The following is a 21,447-nucleotide window of genomic DNA, read 5'->3' on the forward strand; positions in this document are numbered from 1 at the left end:
ACCTCAGGCACCACAGTGGCTACGCTGTCTCTTTCTCCAGATGTGGGGTTTACTGTAATAACCGACTGAGGCGTTTCAATGAGGACACATTCTCCCAGATGGCTGTCCTCATCTCAGAGCTATTGATGTGTAGATTATTACTAGTTGTTCTCAGGTTCACCATATCTTCCATGGAAGGACTCAAGGGAACTTGATAGGACTCTGGGGCTGACAATTGAGTTTCCTTAGAAGTCAATTTAATCATTTTGTTAACTGGTTCTTTCCCCCACTTCAAGATCTCTCTTGCCACTTCGAGTTGCAAATGTTTTGTTTGGAATCCAGTGAGTCATTCGGAGCTCTGTAGGGCTGAGTGTTTCCTCTGGCAGCCGTAGTTCTGGTCCACCCTGAAGGCTCATTTGATAATACCAGCTGATGTAGTTCAATTTGGGAGGCATCCGCATTAAATCGCGATATTGCAGTGACTTGTTGATTTTTTTCAATTACCAATGATAATGAGGCAATATTCTTTATCAAGCGTGCATTCATTGAATGCAGCTATGGTATGGCAAGGTCAAAGCTTTAGGTGAAAGCTCATCAACCACAGTTCGAGGTCTACTGAATTCCCAGGATGTCATCAACGCACCTTCTTTTTGCGCCAGATTGATAATTGGTATTGCTAATGTTGCTGGCCCATTTACAGTAGTTTTGCCTACCCCAGTACATCTGGGTGTCTCCTCTTTCCCTGGTGGCATTGATGTAATAACCCTCCCCCCGGGGTGCCTCACTCGAGGCAGTGAATGCTTTAGGCAGAGTTTCATTTTCCCATAAGATCCAATCAGGGAAGTCATTAAAGTAAGTATCCACTGCCACTTCCTTGCCCAAGATCCTTGGTCTGCTGGATGCGGCCTGTACATACTTTGTCGCATGCAATAATGCATGTGAATTAGTAGTAATCGATTGAGGTGCCTCATCCAGTTGTAGCCCATGGGGAGGCTTACATTTTTTCCCGGTCTAATATTGGGCGGCATGGCTCCTTCACTCTCCCTAGGGACCTCCGATATCAGAGCCGGCGAGGAGGTCTTCACTGCAAGGGGAGATAGGTCCAATGACAGGGGGAGCGTTTCCGAGCCAGATAATTGTATGATAGCTGTGGTCAAGAACTGAGTGGCAGGTTGTGTTTCCACATCCAAGCATGCCTCAGAGGGCAGCTTAGTCTTAATGCTTGGTGCTGGTGGAGAAACCGAATATTGGGGCACCTATGTTAATGAAGATCGCAATAGAGTTTTCCTGTGTCCTGTTATTCCAGGGTGGGAGGATGAGGGGGGCAAGGGCATCAAAGGGGAGGAAGTTCTGGGAACCGAGCCTCCCCATATTTTTGAGGTAAAGGTGTTATGCTCATGCTCCTTAATGTTTCCATACCTGTCCACTTCAGTATCGTGTTCAAACAGCGTTGTCGGCAGCTCCCCCCCCCCCATACTTGTTCTGCTCACCTGATCTTCCAGGGAAGATCTGTCCCTTGCAAATAAGCAGACTTCTCTTCTTGTCCTCTGTCCTCCATGCGTGGTGGTGGCTCCAGACGATACACCATTGTGTTCCATCTGCACGACAGCAGTAGACCACGCTGAGTATACTTGTTCACCCTCAGACAGCCTCAGATAGCCACTCTCTCTCCACTCCGTGCCGCTCTGCTGCAGTCTGGGGGTTTTCATATGCTGGCTCTGCCTCGTAGAATAGGAGTAGGAAACAGACTGCAACAGTATTTCTGTCAGGGTAGCAGCCTCAGACAGCCACTCTCTCTCCACTTGGCTCCGCAGCAGTATGGGGTTTATTGTATGTTAGCTCTGCCACGTAGAATAGGAGTAGGAAACAGATTGCAACAACATTTTCTGTCAGGGTAGCAGCCTCAGACAGCCACTCCCTCTCCTCTCTGTGCTTCTCTGCGGCAGTCTTGGGGTTTTTGTATGTTTGCTCCACCTTGTAGAATAGGAGTATGAAACAGACTGCAATAGCGTTTTTGTCAGGGTAGCAGCCTCAGACAGCCACTCCCTCTCCTCTCTGTGCTGCTCTGCGGCAGTCTTGGGGTTTTTGTATGTTTGCTCCGCCTTGTAGAATAGGAGTATGAAACAGACTGCAATAGCGTTTCTGTCAGGGTAGCAGCCTCAGACAGCCTCAGACAGCCACTCTCTCTCCACTCCACCATTGGGTGGTTCTGTCTTGACCTAGTTTGGATGAGGGGTTTCCTGGGAGAGCTTTTGATGGGTTTACCTTGGTGGGAGACTGGCATGCTTCTGGAGTGGTCTACGACATTTGGGTGGAGTGCTGAGTTCAGATAATATGGGTGGGTAGGCTGTAGGGGCAATTTAGGGTAGATGGCTGGAGAACTGGGGTCAAATAGAGTGGGGTCAGACAGATAACGTTTTTTGTAGTGGTGTGATGGGAGAGGGTGAGCTGGTAGGGTCAGTTTATGTGCTGCAATTAAAATTGGGGTAGGTGGAGTGAGCTCAGTTGGTAAGGGCATGGCATGGTGTTGTGTGAGATGGTAGAAAGAGACATTTTAGAGTTACATGCTGGAACATAGTTGGGCATGGTGAGTTGGTTGAGGTGAGTTAACATGGTGAGATGGTGGAGTGAGTTTGTCTGAGGATTAGGTGTGTGTCTGAGGTGGTGGATTGAGGTTGGCTGGTAAGGTGAGGTGGTGGAGTAGGGTGAGGTGGGCAGGTGTAGTGTTGCATAGAGGTATTGAAATGGTACACTGAGGTTGGGTGGGTATGGTGAGTCTGGGTGCTGAGGTGAGTAGGTGCATGAGGTTCAATTGGTGTGAGGTAGAGGGACACGGTTGGGTTGAGTGGTTTGGTGAGGTTGAGGTGGTGGATATGGATGGACAGGTAGGTGTTGTAAGGTAATGCAGCTGGGTGAGGTGAGTTAATGTGGTAAAATAGTGGGCCAGTTTTCAGTATTGATGGTGGGGTGATATTGGATGGGGTGAGGTTCAGTGGTTAGGGTAAGGTGAGATAGTCAGTGAGGTTTGTATTGGTGCAGTGAGATGGCAGAGGAGATTGGTGTGGTGTGCTGAGGCAGTGGGGTGAGATTGGGTTGGTGGTTGAGGTACGATTAGTTGTTAGGGTGATGCGAGGCTGGACTTCGGAGTGGGGTGAAGTAAGGTGGTCTTGTGATGTTGTGTAGTGGGGAAGGGAATTGGTGAGATAATACTGTGGGGTGAGATTGGGTGGGTGATTTGTTTGGATGAGGTTAGATATTGAGTTAAGTGTGGGTGTGGTGAAGTAATAGTGTGACAGGGATTTGTTTTCTTGGAATGCTGGGGAGAGAATGGTTGGTTGGGGTGGGGATGTGGTGAGGATTGATAGTAGAGTTATATGAGTAATGTGAGGTCATTTTCAGTGGTGACATGCTGAGTTGAGGCGGATTGCTTATATAGAGTAGTATTTGGTGGGTGGAGTGAGTGTTTGGTTGAGGTTGGGGGTGTCAGTGGTGTGAGGTCAAGAGGATGTTTTTATTGGATTGAGGTGGGATGAGGGTGATGGTGGGGAAAGGTGGTGGCTGTGTGATTTGTGTAAGTTTAAGGGGTGGGATGAGGTTGGGTGCATGGAAGGCATGAGCTGGATTAAGGTAGGTGGTCTGGGTACAGTAGGTGAGATATAGGCGGAGATTTGAAGTGTTATGGTTTTGCAATCAGGTTTGCGGAATGGGGTCATTCTAGGGAAGGGGTAGGGGTAGGCAACCACTGCCGGACATTCTCACACTGATCTCCACTCCTGTGCTCTGCTGTCTGGGCGCAATCAGCCTATGGACTGCCTAACCAAAATAAGTCCAGGCCAATAATAATATGGCTATGCTTGACACTAAAATGGCTGCCCAGAGCGAAACAAGCAGTGCACCCAAATCCCATTCAGGATCAATGCTATTCACTCACATAGAGGTGGTGCTTTGTGCAACGTAAACTAGCGAAAACCAAAAATCACAAACCTTTTCGAGTGCTTCCTTCAATACTTGTATTGGATGAGCCAGTTGTACAGGCTCTGGATAGCGAGGACACATCTGCACCTGGTCAGAAGATACCTTCATTGCGAACGGGCCTGCAGAAAATGCAATACAGTTGTGAAAAAGAGTTAAAAAAATCACAATAAGCATAAAAGCCTAATATTTCTACTCTAGCCTCCATTCAGGTGTTCCTTAATATTTTTAATATAGTTATATACCCTGGGCCTCATTACATGGTTGGCAGTAAAACCCACTGGTAGGTGGCAGGCTATCAGAGACCACGTAACACTGTTTCTGCTGTCTGACATCCCAGTGCTACCGGGATATCATGAGCAGCAGCAGAGGGTAAAGGAATGGTGCCACTGAAGCATTGGCACCATTGCTAATGGTGCTGGTGTCTCAGTGAAAACTCTCCCGGTCAGGGCCTGAAATCCCAGCAGGTCAGACCAGTCAAGAGTTCCGTGGACCCTACCGGCAGACTTGTATTTTGGTTGTTGGGAAAGGTTGTTGGTACATTGCTACTGGCATCCTTATTTCCAGACCGCCAAACGTATAATGAAGTAATTCTCTGTTTATTACGTTTTGATAACACAACAACAAAACAAACATGAATCAAAGGCATACATCTGACCATGGTAGTAAGGAAATTTCAAAAAGCAAAAGGAGCTCTGTAGGGCCGAGAGCCATCAGACGTTTGTGGGATGAGGCAGGTAACCAATGTTAACAGCAGTACAGTTCTACTTTCATCGGCGCATCTCAGTTAGCGTCAAGCCATTTACCCCATATTTTTTCGAATTTGCGGGGGCAACCCCGTGCATTATAAATCCGGCGCTCCGAGGCCGCGCATCTGTCCAACTCATTACTCCAGCGGTTCAAAGATAGAGGGTCGGCAGAGCCCCAGTTAGTCGCGATTAATCTTTTGCCTGCCCCGAATGCCAGTGCCAAAAACATTTTTTCATATTTCGAGAGATCCACTTCACCCCGGATTCCCAACAGCATCATTTTGGGATCCCTGGGGATTGGAGTTGCCAGGGTGGCAGAGATCGTGTTAGTACAGCTCTCCCAGAAGACCTGTAACACTCGGCATAAAGCCATCAGAAGAATTCAGTGAATTAAGCATTCACGACAGTTTGAAAAATACAGGTATGAATTCTGCCATCTATATATGTCCAAAGTTGATAGAGTTAGTACAATTAATAATTAATAATAGGCTAATAATAACAACTAGTATTACAATTATTATTACAACATTTAGAAAAGGGAGGCACAAGGGATTTGGGTCATACCTTTCTCTTTTCACTATTATTGAAAATGGGAGGTGGTTGCTACTTTCAATTTCAGAGTAGCCATTTTCTTTGTCATTGCCATTACTACATAAATATCAGTATTTTCCAGGTGGCACTGTCGAGCAGCCAACGAAGATAGCTGCTTAGCTGCAGAGCTCGAGTTAGCGGCACGAAAATCATGTCCCTTCATCAGTCCTAGATCCTATCTCGCACTGGGATCTTGCTGTTCTAAACCCTGGAACGACTGTACCCTCCAGGCGCCCTGGCGACCTGGGTCGTTGCTACCTGGAGGAGGAGCCCGCCATCCCTGCGGCATACCGGACCCACTTGCGCACCAGGGTGGGAGTTCGGACCACGCCACCTGGCACCGCCAACTTGGAACTGCTACTAAGAGGTGCAGATTGGGAGATAGCAGAGGCGTGGGCTCACAAAGAGCTGGGCCGCACTCTGCATACAAGGAGCCTGCGGAACACCAGTGGCAGGGTGGCTCAACCCGGGCCATCTAGACTGTCAGCACGCATCGGCCCGATCCAGCTGTGGGGGCCCCTGCACATAGAGAAACAGCCCAATGGCTCAGCAAATCCACCATCCCCCGATTGCCCGGGGTTTTATGGCCTGCGACCTTCACCATCACACGTGGCACCACAAAACACCCATAGCACAAAGTGGTACCCGCGCACCTTTGGACCTTACCAACCAGAGAGACATCACCTTTTTGGCCACGCTCCGGATTCCACGCTGACCAGCCAAGCCGGACTCTATTGAAACACAGTGCTTCTCATACTGAAGGTGAGGAACCCATGTGCTCCCTTCCTATTATAGGCCTGAAGTACTCTCTCCACACTACCAAGCTCCTACATACCTCCCTGAGGTTTCACTCTCCGGCGCCCTAGGCCCCCTTGAAGTGCAGGAGACCCATTGATTGATAAGGGGATCCTGCTCAGCCCTGGCCCTCTGCTGGTACCCAGGATCTTACTTCCCTGGTCCTTTACACTCCTGAACCTTCTGGAGAGTGCCCTAACCAGCATACCCAGGCCCCTATGTGCCTCATCCTACAGTTCATTCTCAGAAAAGCCCTGTAACCTGGTGGACCTAAGTGCAGCGTGCTCTTTCATCCTGACTCCCGGCTGTTCCCTACTTCTACACACCTGCTTTGGGGTCACAATCTCTCTGGTAGCCATGACCAAGTGGGCAGGAGGGGGGAAGAAAATGGGAGCCATGGATAAGTTTTCCAAAGCAGCTCCCAGAATTAGCTGGAACCTGCAACCCCCTCCCAGGCTACTAGTGGGCAGTCGCCTGAACCCACAGGCCCTGCCCTCAAACAAGTGATGGAGGCGATTACCAGAGGATTTGCTGCAGTTCATGAAAAACTTGATGACATCACAGGCAATGGGCCTCATTACGACCCAGGCGGACTTCGCGGTGCTAAATGCACCGCGAAGCATGGCGGAAAGCCGCCGATAGCGCCATGGGGGTTGGCGGATTTACCGCCCCATTCCGACCTCGGCGGAGCGGTAAATCCCCAATCCCCATTCTGCCCTTCCCCATTCCCATTTTTGCCCCATAGGGTATAATGGGAGTGGGGAAGGAGTTAATTACGCCACCGTAAAATACGGTGGCGTAATTAACAACGAGGTCCCGTAGCGCCATGGTTTTCTCCGGCTGGTAAAACCAGGCGGAGAAAACCTCCATGGCGCTACGGGAACTCGTAGTATGGCGGAGAGGTACGCCATGCACTACGCTGGCGTAATACCCTCTCCGCCAGGGTCCTAATGAGGCCCATGTGTCATCAATCTTCACAAAACTGGCAAAAGAGGTCCTGTGAATAAATGAGGCCAAGGAGCGGATAGGGACCACGGAAGATACAGACCGAAGTCGCCTCACTGACCAAAGATGTCAAGCAGATTAATAATAAATGTTACGACCTTGAATCCAGATCATGAAGAAATAACATCTGTATTGTAGGTGTACCTGAGTATGCGTTCACTGGTGGAATGCAGCAAGCGGTTGAGCGACTGCTCAGGGAGCTTCTTGATGACCCTCAACTTTGCCCGTTCATCACCATCGAGCAGGCCCACCGTGCACTGGCCCCGTATCTGAAACCGTGGGATTTCCCAGAACAATCATTACCAAGCTCCTTAGCTATCGGGACAGAGACCACATATTAAGACTTGCCAGTGATAAAAAAGAGCTGCAAATGGGATCCCAAATCATCCAAATTTTCCCAGACTTCTCGGTTGCAGTCCAACAGGAGGGACGTCACTTTAACAGGTTCAAGAAACTCCTACGGGAGCAAAACATCCAGTAGGCCATGCTTTTCCGAGCACACCTTTGATTCAATTCACTGAATCCCAAATCCCGGTGGATGTTCCCGGCGGGCACCTACATGTGAATCACCCACCGGACTGAACTCTCGCACAAAGCTGATTACATAACACTGCAGTACCATGGGTTGCTGAATTGTCCTTGACCTAACCAACATAAGGTATCATATCATAATGGTAATGAGTTTAATGTGCCACCACGGTGGCAGCTGCCCCCAAGCGATGGCTTTATTCTGGTTTACATGTTTGCCTGCTGCTATTTGCGGACCAGTGGCGGTTCGAGGGTGGCTAATGGGGGTGGAACAGGTGGTACACTACACTGCAAGTTGGAGAAGGGCAGTGTAGATTGGGGTGGGAAGTTAAGGGAGGGCTAAAGGGTGGGGGGGTAAGTTCAAATTTGAGTTGGTGGAAAAGTTTGAAAACCCCTTGGCAGGGGGGCGCTGGGACCCGATATGCATAACAACCTATGGGGGACTGGTGGGACAGGATGGAAATGTGTCATTGTAATAATGTCTGATTTGAAATATGGTGATTAAATTAATGAGCTGGAACATCAGGGGGCTGGGGAACTAATTGAAAGCAAGGAAGATTGTGGCTTATGGGAACCAGAACAGGGTCAATGTTCTCCTATTGCAGGAAACCCATAGTAGGGCAGATGTTTTTCAGAACGTCGCACCCTCCTGGGGTGGGAACAGATATTACACCTCCTATTCAACACAATTGTGCAGTGTTTTGACTCTTAAACATAAATCAATAAGCCTCACCACATGGAAAACTCATATAGACACAAAGGGACGATGCGTCCTTGTGCACTGCACCCTAGCAGGGATGGCATTTTTACTTGTAAACATTTATGGCCCGAATGTGGTCTGCCCGAAATTCTTTGATGAATTAGTGGGCTCATCTCCACATATACCAGGCTTCCAACAATGTGGAGGGGACATGAACCTGATCCTTGACTTGGAGCTTGATAGAGCAGGACATTCCCCCCAGACCCCACTCCAGGGCTGCTCGACGGTTATTGACAAATATGCAGGACCCCCAACTAAGGGATGCCTGGTGCCTTTTGCCAGATAATTCACCTACTATTCGCTGGCATATGACATGGCTCTGCGCATAGACACTTTTCTGGTCTGCAGTACGTTGCTGGGCAAGGTAACGGAGGCAGATATCCAACCACGCACATTGGGCCTCATTACGAGTCTGGCAGCAACCAGCCGGTTTTTCCAGCTCGGTTACTGCTGGACTTGTATTACCATTCTGCCTCCATGACTCCCGGAATTACCAGGGCATTACGACCCTGGTGTCCCGGCAATTCCGTAGGCGGAATTCGGTAAATCCCATAGGATTCAATGGGAATGGGGAAGTGGAAACACTGGCACCATCTTGTGATGGTGCTGGTGTTTCCATGTCCGCCTGCAGGCGGGCGGTGTTAAACCCGCCAGGTCTGACCTGGGGGGAACTCCACCTCGCGCCTGCAGGACTCGAGATCGGGCGGTCTGGAATTACCAGTGGCGGCGGGTTTACCGCCACTGTTATTTCCAGACCGCCAGACCTGTAATGAGGCCCATTGTCTAACTACTCCCCTGTAATACTAAAGTTGCGAAACAACATGCCCTCTCACGAGCTATCTGTTGGAGATTTAAGTCAGAAGCATTCAGGGACACGATTTCACCAAAATGCCAGGGGCAGCAGAAGTGACATCACACAACCCTTGACCCCTGATGACATCACAGAAAGTGATGTCATTTGACCCACCCCGAAGTGATATTGCGGGAAGCTATGGAACACGACCTTTCACCTGTTGACAAAACAGGGAGTGGCATCACATAGCACTGTACACTACAAAAAATATGGTTACGATATCACTATAATGTGATGTACATTTCATACAAGAATGTATCGCCATATGTATCATTAAGATCAGTGTGTATAGGCCCATATTACCAAATTACTGTGAATGCAAGCAGACGTCCATGACCAAATGATAATGATGTGTTATTATATAGCACTTACGCTTAAGTGCTTTATATAGAAAAAATATACACCCAATTTCACCCAACCTGTGTTGGTACTCATTTATAAAGCTCAGAAGGATGAAAGGCTGAGTAGAGGCATTTAAGAACAGACTAAATCAGTGAACCCCCCTGAAGTGTGCCTGAAATAAACCTTTATTGAGTCTAGCAATTATTGTATAGAATTCCAGAAAGACACATTATTTTGTACTCCTATTCTTTCTTATTTAGGGCCAGTGCTGAAAGTGTTAGACTTGTGGCACTCCTGTTCTTATTTTTTTTTAATTTTTTTTTTTAAGGGGCCTGAAAAAGAAGCCAGCCACTTCAGAAGTAAAGAGCCACATGGTGCTAGACAGAGACCAGGAGGCTGCATTACAATTTTATTTAACAGAGGTCGCAAGGGAGACCACAGAGGTCACAAGGGGGACCTCAGAGGTCACAGTTGTGACGTCTGGCGACCCCTAAATGACGTCCCTAGAAGCATTTAAAGACACAGGGCCTCATTACAACGTAGGTGGCCGCGGAATGAACAGTGCTGTTAAGGGACCGGCACCGTTGATTCCGGGCCGCCACATTACGAGGTCTGCAGCGGGTCCCGCTTTTCATGCCTGGTCAGACCAGACGTGCAGAGCAGCACCCACTAGCAGACCAGAATCCTTTTTCTCTGACAATAGGAATGGGGACACATCTCAGTACTTCCGCTGACAAGCATTTAAAGTGTTCATACAGGGAATGTTGATTTCCACAGAGGCGGGTCCACAAAACAATTAGGAGAGACCTATAAAAAAGCAAAGACTGTCTTAAGGCTCTTCAGGGGGAACACACCCGAACGTCAGACTATACGCTGGCACTTATTCGCTCGGAGTTGGAACTATTTAGGTCACACACCAAACATGAGGTCCGGTATCTAACGTGCCCATTGGCAGCCAGGAAGTATGGGGAAGGTGAATTTTCTGAGAGGAGGTTCATTAGAATGGTCAGAATGGAATGTGGCCAAACCTTGGTAGATAGCATAATAGACAACCAGGGGGAAGCCAAATGTAATGATCAGGACATCATTGCAGTGTTCTGGAATTTTTATGGCTTGCTATACGGGACAGACCATCGCCATGACCCCTCGGACGCCATGGCCTGGTTGGAGGGTCTTACGTTCTCAAGACTTAGCCCCCAGGTGACAGAAAGCTTGAGTGCCCCCTCACCAAGGAGGAACTAATGACAGTGATGAAATACCTCCCCAGTGGCAAGGCTCCTGGCCCTGATGGACTAACGTCCGAGTTCTACCGCAAATACTGCACCCTGCTGGCTCCCTGCTTTGTAGAGGTTTGGGATGAGTCACTGGTAAACTTTAATCTCCCTGAGTCTAGGTGAGAGGCCACTATCACAGTGCTTTTGAAACCTGGCAAGCCCGGTAATGATTGTGGGTCCTATTGCCCGCTCTCCCTTATGAACTTTGACAGCAAATTCTTTGTGAAAGCACTTGCAAACCGTATCCTTTCAATTCTTCCTCATATTGTCCACCAAGACCAATCAGGATAAGTCCCTAGCACAGCTGCATTCCTTAACATCAGGCTACAATTCAATGTGCTTGCAAGAATAGACACGACCACTGAGGCGGTGGCAATCATACTTAATGCCCAGAAAGCGTTTGATATGGTCCCCTGGGAGTACATATACGTGGTTCTGGATAAAATGGGTTTTGGCCCTGTGATGCTCCGATTTATCAAACTCCCTTATTCGGCCCCCCTTGCAAGGGTAATGGTCAACTCCTGCCTTTCAGAACAGTACACGCTAGGAAGGGGAACACATCAGGGATGTCCCTTCTCTCCTATACTGTTCGCACTGGCCATTGAGCCTATGGCAGACTTTGTTTGTTAGAGACACTGCCACTGCAGTGTTTGTCTCCTGAGCTCCCCAGAAATAATCTCACTTTATGCAGACGATGTTCTGCTTAATATATGAAATCGCTAGTCAATTTAGACCCAATTTTCCAATAAATTATGCTAAATCTGAGATGTTGTCCCTCACAGAATGTACGAAAGAACCACAGAGGGCTATCCTCCTTTATTGATCCCCAAAAGGCATTAGGTACCTAGGTGTGCACATTTCTAGTGAGACGACCTCCCTCCTTCTAGATAATTATATGGCCAATGAGGGGTACTTCAGGGATAAGGTCACCAGATGGACTCCGCTTCCCATATCACTGGCAGGTAGGCTCTCGCTAGTTAAAATGATCCTCCCACCCAAACTTCTGTATACATTTGACAATGTTCCAATCTGGCCAGGCAAGCTACTCTTTACCATGATACACAGCATTCTTGCAGTTTATATGTGAAAGAAATGGGTCAACATGACTCTGACCTATGCAGATGGGGGATTTGCTGCCCCTATGCCTCGAAATATATTGGTTAGCGTCCCAGGCCCAATTTGCATCTCACTGGTACGGGGCTGCCCCACAGCTCCCCCTCCATGTTAAGCTGGAGGGGCTGGCTGTGGGGGTTCGTATCTTAGGACACTCATCCTAGTTGGGAGGTACACAGATGACTGTCCATTTGACCCTGTGCACACAACAGTACTAGCATGGCGCTCTGTCTTTCTCTGGACTGGGGCACAACACCCATGCTACAAGTTGCTTACAATGTGGAATTCCGGGGACTGGGCCCCACATGGGACAGTGCTGTGAGCAGATACTGGGATGGTCTGGGATATCATGCACTGGCAGATCTATTGCCAAATGGATCCTTTGTCCCCCCACAAACCTGGCATCAGGAACACAAAGGCACGGCCACCAAACTGATACAATACTACAAACTAAGAGCAGCGGTCACCGCGTGGTGGCACGATTACCTCTCTCAACCCGCAGAAAATCCAGAGTTACTGTACATTGCCAATTCGAGTACCTCTCAGAGTATCCTTTCCACCCTTTATAAAATGATTCTGCACAAAACACCTACTATGGCCTGCACAATTAGGGATAGGTGAGCGGAGAATCTAGGGTCGGAACTCTTCAATACACAGTGGAGGAATATGTGTCTACATACGCGTAACATCTCCCTAAATTCCAGGTTTAGACTTATTCAATACAAGCTGCTGAACAGACTTTACTATACCCCCTGGAAACTGGGTAAAATGCCCAGCATGGGGGAAGAGACCTGTCTACAGTGCCGCTGCCCACATGCTGATCATGTTCTGGGGATGCCCCTCCCTTGTGCACTTCTGGGTTTCAGTTATGAGAATTCTGCCAAAAATTATCAAATGGTACATTGGTCCACACCCACTTGGGGGTACTATTTGGGGGGTGACCCACATTTGCTAATCAACGTCTTCGCTCATTTTTCAATATGGGTTGCATGATTGCTAAACGATGCATGGTGGAAGGACAGACACCCACCCGGCACTGAATCGTGTCTTGTGGACTTAACATGGGCTCAAAATTGTGAAGATGCTTATAAATAGACATTACCCGCTATCTCAAGACCTAAAGATACCTGGGCGGAATTCCGATCCCACCTAGCCACCCGGGCCCGGGTTTAGTGTCCGGAAGGTGGGACACATTGTTGCCATACATCAGCGGTTTCCTGTGGTTACAACTTGTATGAAATGCAGACCAACAGTTTATTCACTGCCATATCTGTCCCTTCCCGCTTTTACCCTTGTATAACATTGTACTATGATCCTGACATTGTTTTCGGTGTTATGCGATGTACCTGCCATGGTTAAATAAAAGTTTTTAAAAAAAAGATTATCAGTAGTTTCCTTAATTTAGACCTTCCTGAAAATAAATTAGGGCTTGTCACGACCATGTACAGTGTTTTAGTCTTTAGCAAACTTACTTGTCTAGGTTTGTAGGATCACCAAACATTTGTAGTGATGTTTTTGATTAGGTATGACAATGAGGGCCATTCACTCAAGGGAGGATGTCCTCATCCTGCATGAGCATGAATCATTCCCCAGTGGGGGTCCTACATAGCTGAATCAGGGCAATTGTGCTGATATCAAGGAACCCTCACATTTGAATTCTCACTATTTCTAGAATTGGCAGGACTCGTGCCACGAACTGAAATAACATTTGTAGCTCAAATAGCCTTCATGCTTGAAATATAACTTTCTTATTTGTACAGTGAAGCCTGTCCATGCTGGGAAAATTAGAAAGCATATTTCTAGTGTTTTCAGGCCTTGCAATTAAAATAGGAACTTGAACTACCCCAAATGACTTTGGAATCAGTCATCACCTGTTAGGACCTCCTAATTCTCTCCATACAGAGGTCATTAGCATAGGATAACTCCAGTATGATAATCTGACACCATCATGGTCCTAGAGACTGTGTGCCATAAACTGAACAGGGTCTCAATGTAGAGGCTGGGAAATTGACAGCTAAAGATAGAAGACCACTGGAAACCTGACTGTGATGTACTGCGATGAAGATGTGATGCCTGTACCTTACAGCTGCCGAAGTGTCATGACCACGAGATACCGTCAGAGTCAGTGTGCAAGCTTTTTAGACAGACGCCCTCTTGACAGCTGCAGTGACAGCCAAGTCTCTGCAGCACAGGGTCTGCATTTAAGATACATGGACCCCTGGCACAAAATCTACATAATTCTGAGTGTACTGCACTGGTGCAAGATGATCTCTAAATATAAACCATACATGAATTATGGTATGGTGGATGGCATTCTCATAGTTATTACAACCACAGCAATTCAACATTAAATATGTGTCGACCAAGTGATCCCAGCTCAGCTGTGAAAGGGGTTATTTGTATTTTCCCCAGGCAGGACTGGAGCCTTCGGGGAATGCCTCTTTTCATTACTTTGTGATGACAGGGAACGCCCTCCTCTGAGAGAGAGCCAGACCACAGGAAGCTCGACTGGGAGCAAAAATCAAAGGGCAGACCCATTTACAAAAGGTGTGGCCTCATTCCAGGGTGCTACATATCAAAAGGCTTTGATTGTATTGAGAAGGGAAAGGGGCAGGATTTGTGTAGACAGAGGGAGCTCTTAACAGCTGGAGGAAGGTTCCAACATCTTGCTCAGGAACATTTGGGGTAAACCGGCTGGTAGAACAAGACCTGCAACTGTAACAGCCAGATAGCTGCTCGGGATGTCACTTCGTTGAAATACACCTGGAAGGTGTGTGCCAGCCTCGGCTGTGTTAGGGAGCCAGAGAAAAGGACTCATCTTGTCCCTGAGTCCCGTGTATGAGACTCATAGCTCCTGAGAAGCAAGACGGCCAGGATTCCTTTCATTCTGGGATCAAACCACTGCTAGCTGTATTTCAAGTGTGTTTGACCCAGTGCGAGCTGCTGGGACTTTCTGAATCTGCCTTTGCTACTCATCACCTTCCAAACTGGAGAACGCCCGTTAGAACACGTTTGCCACTGCTTCATGCCAGCTAAAGTGTGTAATTCCCTCAACTCGAACAGAGAAGCACTGCAGCAACTGTATTGCTCAAACTGCTATTCTCACCACCATATTTTTCATTGCTGATCAAAAAGACTGAACCAACGCTTGTGCGCTTCGCAAACGCATCCTTTGAGCTGCATCAAACTGCCTCACATTTGCATTCCTTCATCAGCCCATCTGATGCGAAACTAAACTGTTGAACCCTAACTGGTGATCTCCACACCGCTCGAGCCGCTTTGAAGCTCAGCCTTCTTCTAGTTTGGCCTTGTTTCAACACACACTCGCCGCTGGATGGCTTTGACTGCCGCACCTCAAACTGACTCAACCTGCCGAACAGCGCTGAAAGTCTTGGTTCACCATTGTCGAACTGGCAAGACACTGTAAAAGATATTTTTTCCTGATAACTGCCACCCAGTCCATTTTGGTCCCAAGAGACTGGCTAGGTCACATGAATCCCTTTTTGCAACTCAAGAAAATATCCTTTGAACATTGAGGTTTTTATTGCCTTTTCGCCCCGTCTCATTATCCAGAACGCTGCATCTTGCTATTTTGCGTATTCTGTGTTCTTTATACAGACATGGGTTTTTTATAGAGTTTTCTAGTTAGCTATTATTGTACATGGTGTGTTTAATTAAAGTAGTGGTGTGTTTATTTAAAGTATATATTTTTAAGGACCTTTGATTGGGCATTCCTCTATTTGGACTGTTATATTTAGCTGTTTGGGTTGCTATGTAGCACATTCACACACCCCTTGAGAGTATAATCTTCACCCGGGCCAAGTTACCACCAATGGTGAAGGAGGTTTATCACATAACTGTGCCTGTTTTACCTTTATGGTTATCTTGGATTTGGTTTGTAGAAGTGTGAGAGCTGAGTGGGCGATATAGCCTATACTCATTCTTGGTACTCATGGAGAGCAGAGGTCAATTTGTCGCAAGATGTGCCAGTCTGTTTCAGAGATTCCATGTCAACCAGCCATTGAATTTGTTCTTCCTCTGCCTCAAAAGAATATGTATGCCAACATTATTACGAAACTCTGATAATAGAATAATCTAATCAAAATTACACCTTTCAGACAATACCTCCCAAGCAAGCAGTGCCATGGTGTCCAACGGGTAGTGTCTGTGCTTAACAAATATTCTATAATATCTAAATAACTTGTGACATCTGAAGTTTGCATGTATCTTTTCCCACCAGAATTCAACATTTGCAGAGAAAGATGTGGTTGTCTGCTCTGTCATAGACACTTCTTAATCACGTCTTGCACTTAAAGGCATGTTTTTACTGACATCCACACATATATTCTTTGGAATGTTTATGATTTTTGGAGGTAGTATTTTATTTATCAAGCTTAACCTTTCCCAAAACACAAGGAATTGTACAGTTTTCCTTCTCATCCTATCTATCAATGGCTCTATATTGATACTATACATGTTCTTGCTGTTATAAGTAAAAGTAGTTCACAATTATTCAATTGTGCACAAGACCAAATGTTTGGCCAATGAGATATATCTTTTGTTTAATCCGTTTCACATTGGCATCACTTTATACGATGTCCAATTTGTTTGTAGCCTGATGTTGTGCTAAATTCTCCCATTGCGTACATTATAGATGATATTTCTGGTTTGCCTCCCTCACACAGAGTACTAAATGCTATCTTATGTTGTTTGCTATCGTTATGTATTCCTTGTTTTCTCTTGCAGCAATAGATACACTCTCAAGTGATAAATAGATCAATCAAATAGAGAAAATGCCACCTTGTGTTGTGCACCTACTGATTCTAAATGCTCCAGGTAGAACTCAGTTGCTATTAGTTGTGCTTTTGCTACCTTAGACAAGCCATTAATCAAATACAGTGTGCAATTTTGAATCAAACTTCATTGATTCTGAGAACTTGTTATATCCTACATTATATAACTTTTTTTTGGTATTGATGCTTATAGCAACTTCTACGAGGTCCAACATGTGCCTGAATATACAACGGAATAGACAATTTTAGAAGAAAACAAACATATCTGGCTTCATGCAGTTATTTCATTTATAGTCATGCACCTCATGGCTGTGTCTTGATGGTACTTGGACTCAGGGAACTCTTATATCAAGTAGTATTGTACACAGCAAGCATGAATTGGTGGAAACATGCTTTGATTATTACAATGGTTACTTCCCGAATGCCAGGTACTGCTGTGTCTCTTACTGCTGAAGAAATCCATAATTTACAGGTGTGAATCATTATTATGCATTCATAATAACTATTTTTGATGAATGAAGTTGGCTCCCTCTTTCTTTTACTCTACATTACTAGGTAAAGCCACCAAATTGCTAAATGTAAAGACAATAGATAACCAACAGGATGAAGGTACATTCAACGTGCAAGTCTCATGTCTTTGGATTGGCTAGATTGTTCACTTATAGTTATGTTGAAGCAAGCTGCTTCAACATATTTCTGGGGATTAAGCCCTGATACCTACTGCACAGGATTACCTATCATATAGAGTTTCTTCTTGATGACCACCTTGACTATTAGCTATTTTATCCAACATTCGCTACCCAGTTTTCAGGCCTTGACAACGACCCAGTGGGTCGAAACACGTGTCGGCTGACTTTTCTACTGGCAAAATAAATTTCAAGATGTGTTACAGCTAAAAGACTCACTGTGAATTTATAAGTGAACAATCTAGCCAATCCAAAGACATGAGACTTGTGCATTGAATGTACCTTCATCCTGTTGTTTATTTCATGTTTTCTGGTACTTACTAGGGGGTACCATTCGAAGTGTTTCAACGCAGCACCTCCGATCACCAGCCTAATACTAGCAAATGCTCATTTGTGACAGTATTAACTAGCGCACCATCTGTTACAACGACCACTAGGGTTAAGTTATAGTAAAGACAATAGATGTTTGAAACAATAGAGAACCGCTTTCTTATCTCGCCATCATCTGCTTTTTGTCATGATCATTGCTCAGTTCAGAGGCATTGCTGTTCTGGGACATGTCATTTATGGCCTGCACTTTAATCCATGCTGTTAAAAATCTAGAATTGTATTTTGGGATCTGTCGAGCCATCTTCCCTCTGCGCTCACCAATCTTTTTCAAAGAGGGAGGAAAAGCTGATGCATGAATTAAACTCATGAACATCTAAACAAGTGTCATAGTTCCAGTAATGTGCAAAAGGTCTGGTATGCAATTTATCTAGAGGCCTGTTTGTTCCTTTGACTTGGCAATTATATGTGCAATGTGCTGTAAAAGTCGAAAAGTAGTAGATGCTGACAGGCATCGATTCAACACATCAAAATCTATGATATTTACTTCTACCACTAGAAATCTGCCTTCTGGATCCTCAGCTAATTTTTTCAGTTCAAATGATCATTTTTCTTTCCTGACAAAAACCCATAGGACCCGATGAAAGGTGTTGTGGTAACAATATAAACAAAGTGGTGTTTATTCTCTCTCTTATTTTAAATTCCCACCTATTCCCAGGTTGGGATCTAGTGGGATAGTTACAGCATGTGGTAAATAGAAAGGAATGAATGGGGTAAACATGGGTTATTTATGAGCGAGAATTTATCAAGAAAACAGCTGTCTCACTGGTAGTCATTAACATGCCCCCAGAAGCTCCAATAACCTTTCACATTATGCTCCTGAACATTGCTCGGAGCAAGAAACAGTATCAGTGAATCATTCAATAGCCTATAAACACACTACCGGCTGGCGTCATCCCCTCCTAGCCTACCTCTTCTAAAATTCACGCTCAATTGAGTCCTTGGAACCCAATGAAGTGACAAATGCAGTCATTTTATCCTCACTTCCAAATCATGTGACTGTCCTAATGAGTAAATCTGGTTCATGCTTACATATATTTTATTACATGGTTGGTGCTGTGAAAAATAAAATGAGAGCTAAGACCCATGTGCTTTATGTACTTAGAGGTTTGAGCATCCAACCTTTTTTTTTCAAATGTATACAATATTAGGAGATCTGCTCCTTTCCATCTTCCCAAAAAGCCCCTGGTTTTATTTAGTTTTTTGCATTGCAGTGATGAACTCTCATTGGTTCTATTTGCCCTCTTCCCCTTTGTCATAAAGGTATTTCAAAAGTGTAATACTGTGGTGTGCCAAACTGTCCATCTTGGATTACAACTTTTAATCAGAAAATAATTTAAATTATTATTCTAGGTATTTTAAATTGTGATTCAGAGTTTGCATAATGTGCTTTCCTCAGTAAGGCATGTGAACAGTTTTAAAAAAGAATCAGTTTGAAATGTTATTACAATTAAATATTATTATTTTAAATACTTATTTTTCTTATAATGCACACCATTTTGTCTGCCAAAATGCTGTACCTTCTCAGGAAGGTGTGCTCTCTGATTGAAAACAATAATCTGTTTCTTCTGTTAGTTACATGTATTACAGTATACAAACACACTAATAATTAGCAAAATAGAAAATAGCAAGTGCAGTTGTTGAAACTGCAGTTTAATCCCCTAGATCCGTGCAAGGTCTGCTATGATCCCAGCACCCCCGGAGGTCTTATATGAGTCCCCCTCACCTTTCCTTTATCAGCAATGTGATGGCAACTTTCTAGTAGGACACGTGATGACAATGTATCTCTCTAAATACACACTGTGGGGGATGTTTGAGTTGCTGCTCCTCGTATTCTACCGTAAAACATCACACACACCAACACTCCCTCCCTTTGACACATGTCTGGAGTAGCTCTAGTAAACACATCTGATAATGCAACACTCACACAAAAACACAGAGGCATGTTAGACAGAGAGTAAAAGAGAGTAAAAGAGAGGGAGACAGACAGAAAGATAATTTGCAGAGAGCTTGAGGGAGCAGAGAGGGAGAGAGAAAGAGAGAGAGAGAGAAAGAGAGAGAGAGAGAGAGAGAGAGAGAGAGAGAGAGATGAGTGATACATGTATTATGTCTGCAAGCCAGCACAAGGCATAGTTAAGGTTAAAAAAAGTCTCTATGTTGTTTCAGAAAATTAGTTTTCTTTATAACTTTCAAACGCTGGCATTAAAAACATCTGAGAGTATTCCAGAGTAATATTTTGAGGAAACCGCATGTGCATACAACGTTTTAGATTTCTACATTAATGCCTTCATAGTTTAAAACATGTTTTCTTTGATTGTGTTTTAAACATTCTTAATATGGGGTTTTCCATTGAGAAAATATATCAAAATTGACCACTTGGATTTTCCAATTTTTTTGCAGGCACCTAGATTTTATCTGGAATTCGTGCACAGAAGAAAACTTTGGAAAACCAACTTGGCGAATTTTAAGATATTAATGCTAATCCAGTGCGCAGTGTGGCTTGACATGCATGAGAGACGTCTGAGAGACGCTTGAGGGTCCCTTTGTCCCACTTCTCAACTTTTGCTTTGCCTCGCGTCCTGCTGCTGGAACACTGCTGGCTACCGGCTGCGTCTGACACAAAGAACATGCAGAAAAGGCAGGAGTAGACCGGAGGAATAAAGTGTGTGCCCTGCATCCCTAAACATCTTTTGGCGGGATCCATTCTGTAACCAAGGCGAGATGAGAGCCTATGAAGGCTTGAGGGTGAGTCTTGGGTTGTTAGGCGCACCCCACTCTGCCCCTGGTGACGGCAGGCCCAACTCTGCTCAAATTGTAAAACATGGATATTAATCTTTGAAATATATCTATATATGCTGCATGTGCAGAAGTAATGTGACTTTTTCATACAAACTGAACACAAAGTGTATGAGTTTACAGTACATACGTAACACAATAAACTTCTAAAAACTCACATCAAATGCAAGTCACATCTGTCTTTGATGTCAGTTTTAAGTTGATGGAATAAAGGTACACTTTCAATACAAGCTGTCCATAGAGCATATGAGTTTTACAATACATAGATTACACAAGTAACATCTCCTAAAAACTCATCTTAACAGCAAGTCTCAGCTGACTTGAATTTGAGTTCTAAGGTGATGGAATAAATGTACACTTTCAGTACAAACTTTCCACCAAGTCTATGAATTAACTTTGATGTCACTTTTAAGGTGATGGAATAACTGTGCACCTACGACTCATGCTCCTATCACACCTGCTTCTGTGACACACGCGCCAACCACACACATCCTTACCACACACACCTACTGCACACTCTTACAACAATACACTGTAATGATACACACTCCTATAACACATGCTTCTACGATATGTGCTCTTTTGACACATGCTGCTATAAGAAATCCTACCACAACATCCATTCCTATCATGCATGCTCCTTTGACATATAGACCTACTACACATACATTGATTGCACATAACATGCAGACATATGACACATGCTCGCACATGCACTTATGACACAAGTTCCTACCACACATGCTCTTAGGATACACACTCTTATGACACAATACTCCAACTAGAGCTCCTGCAACACATGGTCCTATGACACACTCTTACAA

General features: G+C 45.3%; 1 protein-coding gene across 2 annotated transcripts in view; it reads right to left on the bottom strand.

Moving 5' to 3' along the window:
• The window catches only part of LACTBL1 (lactamase beta like 1), a 398,761-nt gene that overhangs the window by 130,686 nt on the left and 246,628 nt on the right, over window positions 1–21,447 (bottom strand). For both annotated transcript variants that reach the window (XM_069610864.1, XM_069610863.1), the window contains one exon: window positions 3,964–4,073. In XM_069610864.1, the coding sequence (XP_069466965.1) occupies window positions 3,964–4,073 (110 nt within the window). The remainder of the gene's footprint in view (window positions 1–3,963; window positions 4,074–21,447) is intronic.

Source organism: Ambystoma mexicanum, chromosome 8, assembly GCF_040938575.1.
Source record: "Ambystoma mexicanum isolate Mex_15411 chromosome 8, UKY_AmexF1_1, whole genome shotgun sequence".
Taxonomy (NCBI): domain Eukaryota; kingdom Metazoa; phylum Chordata; class Amphibia; order Caudata; family Ambystomatidae; genus Ambystoma; species Ambystoma mexicanum.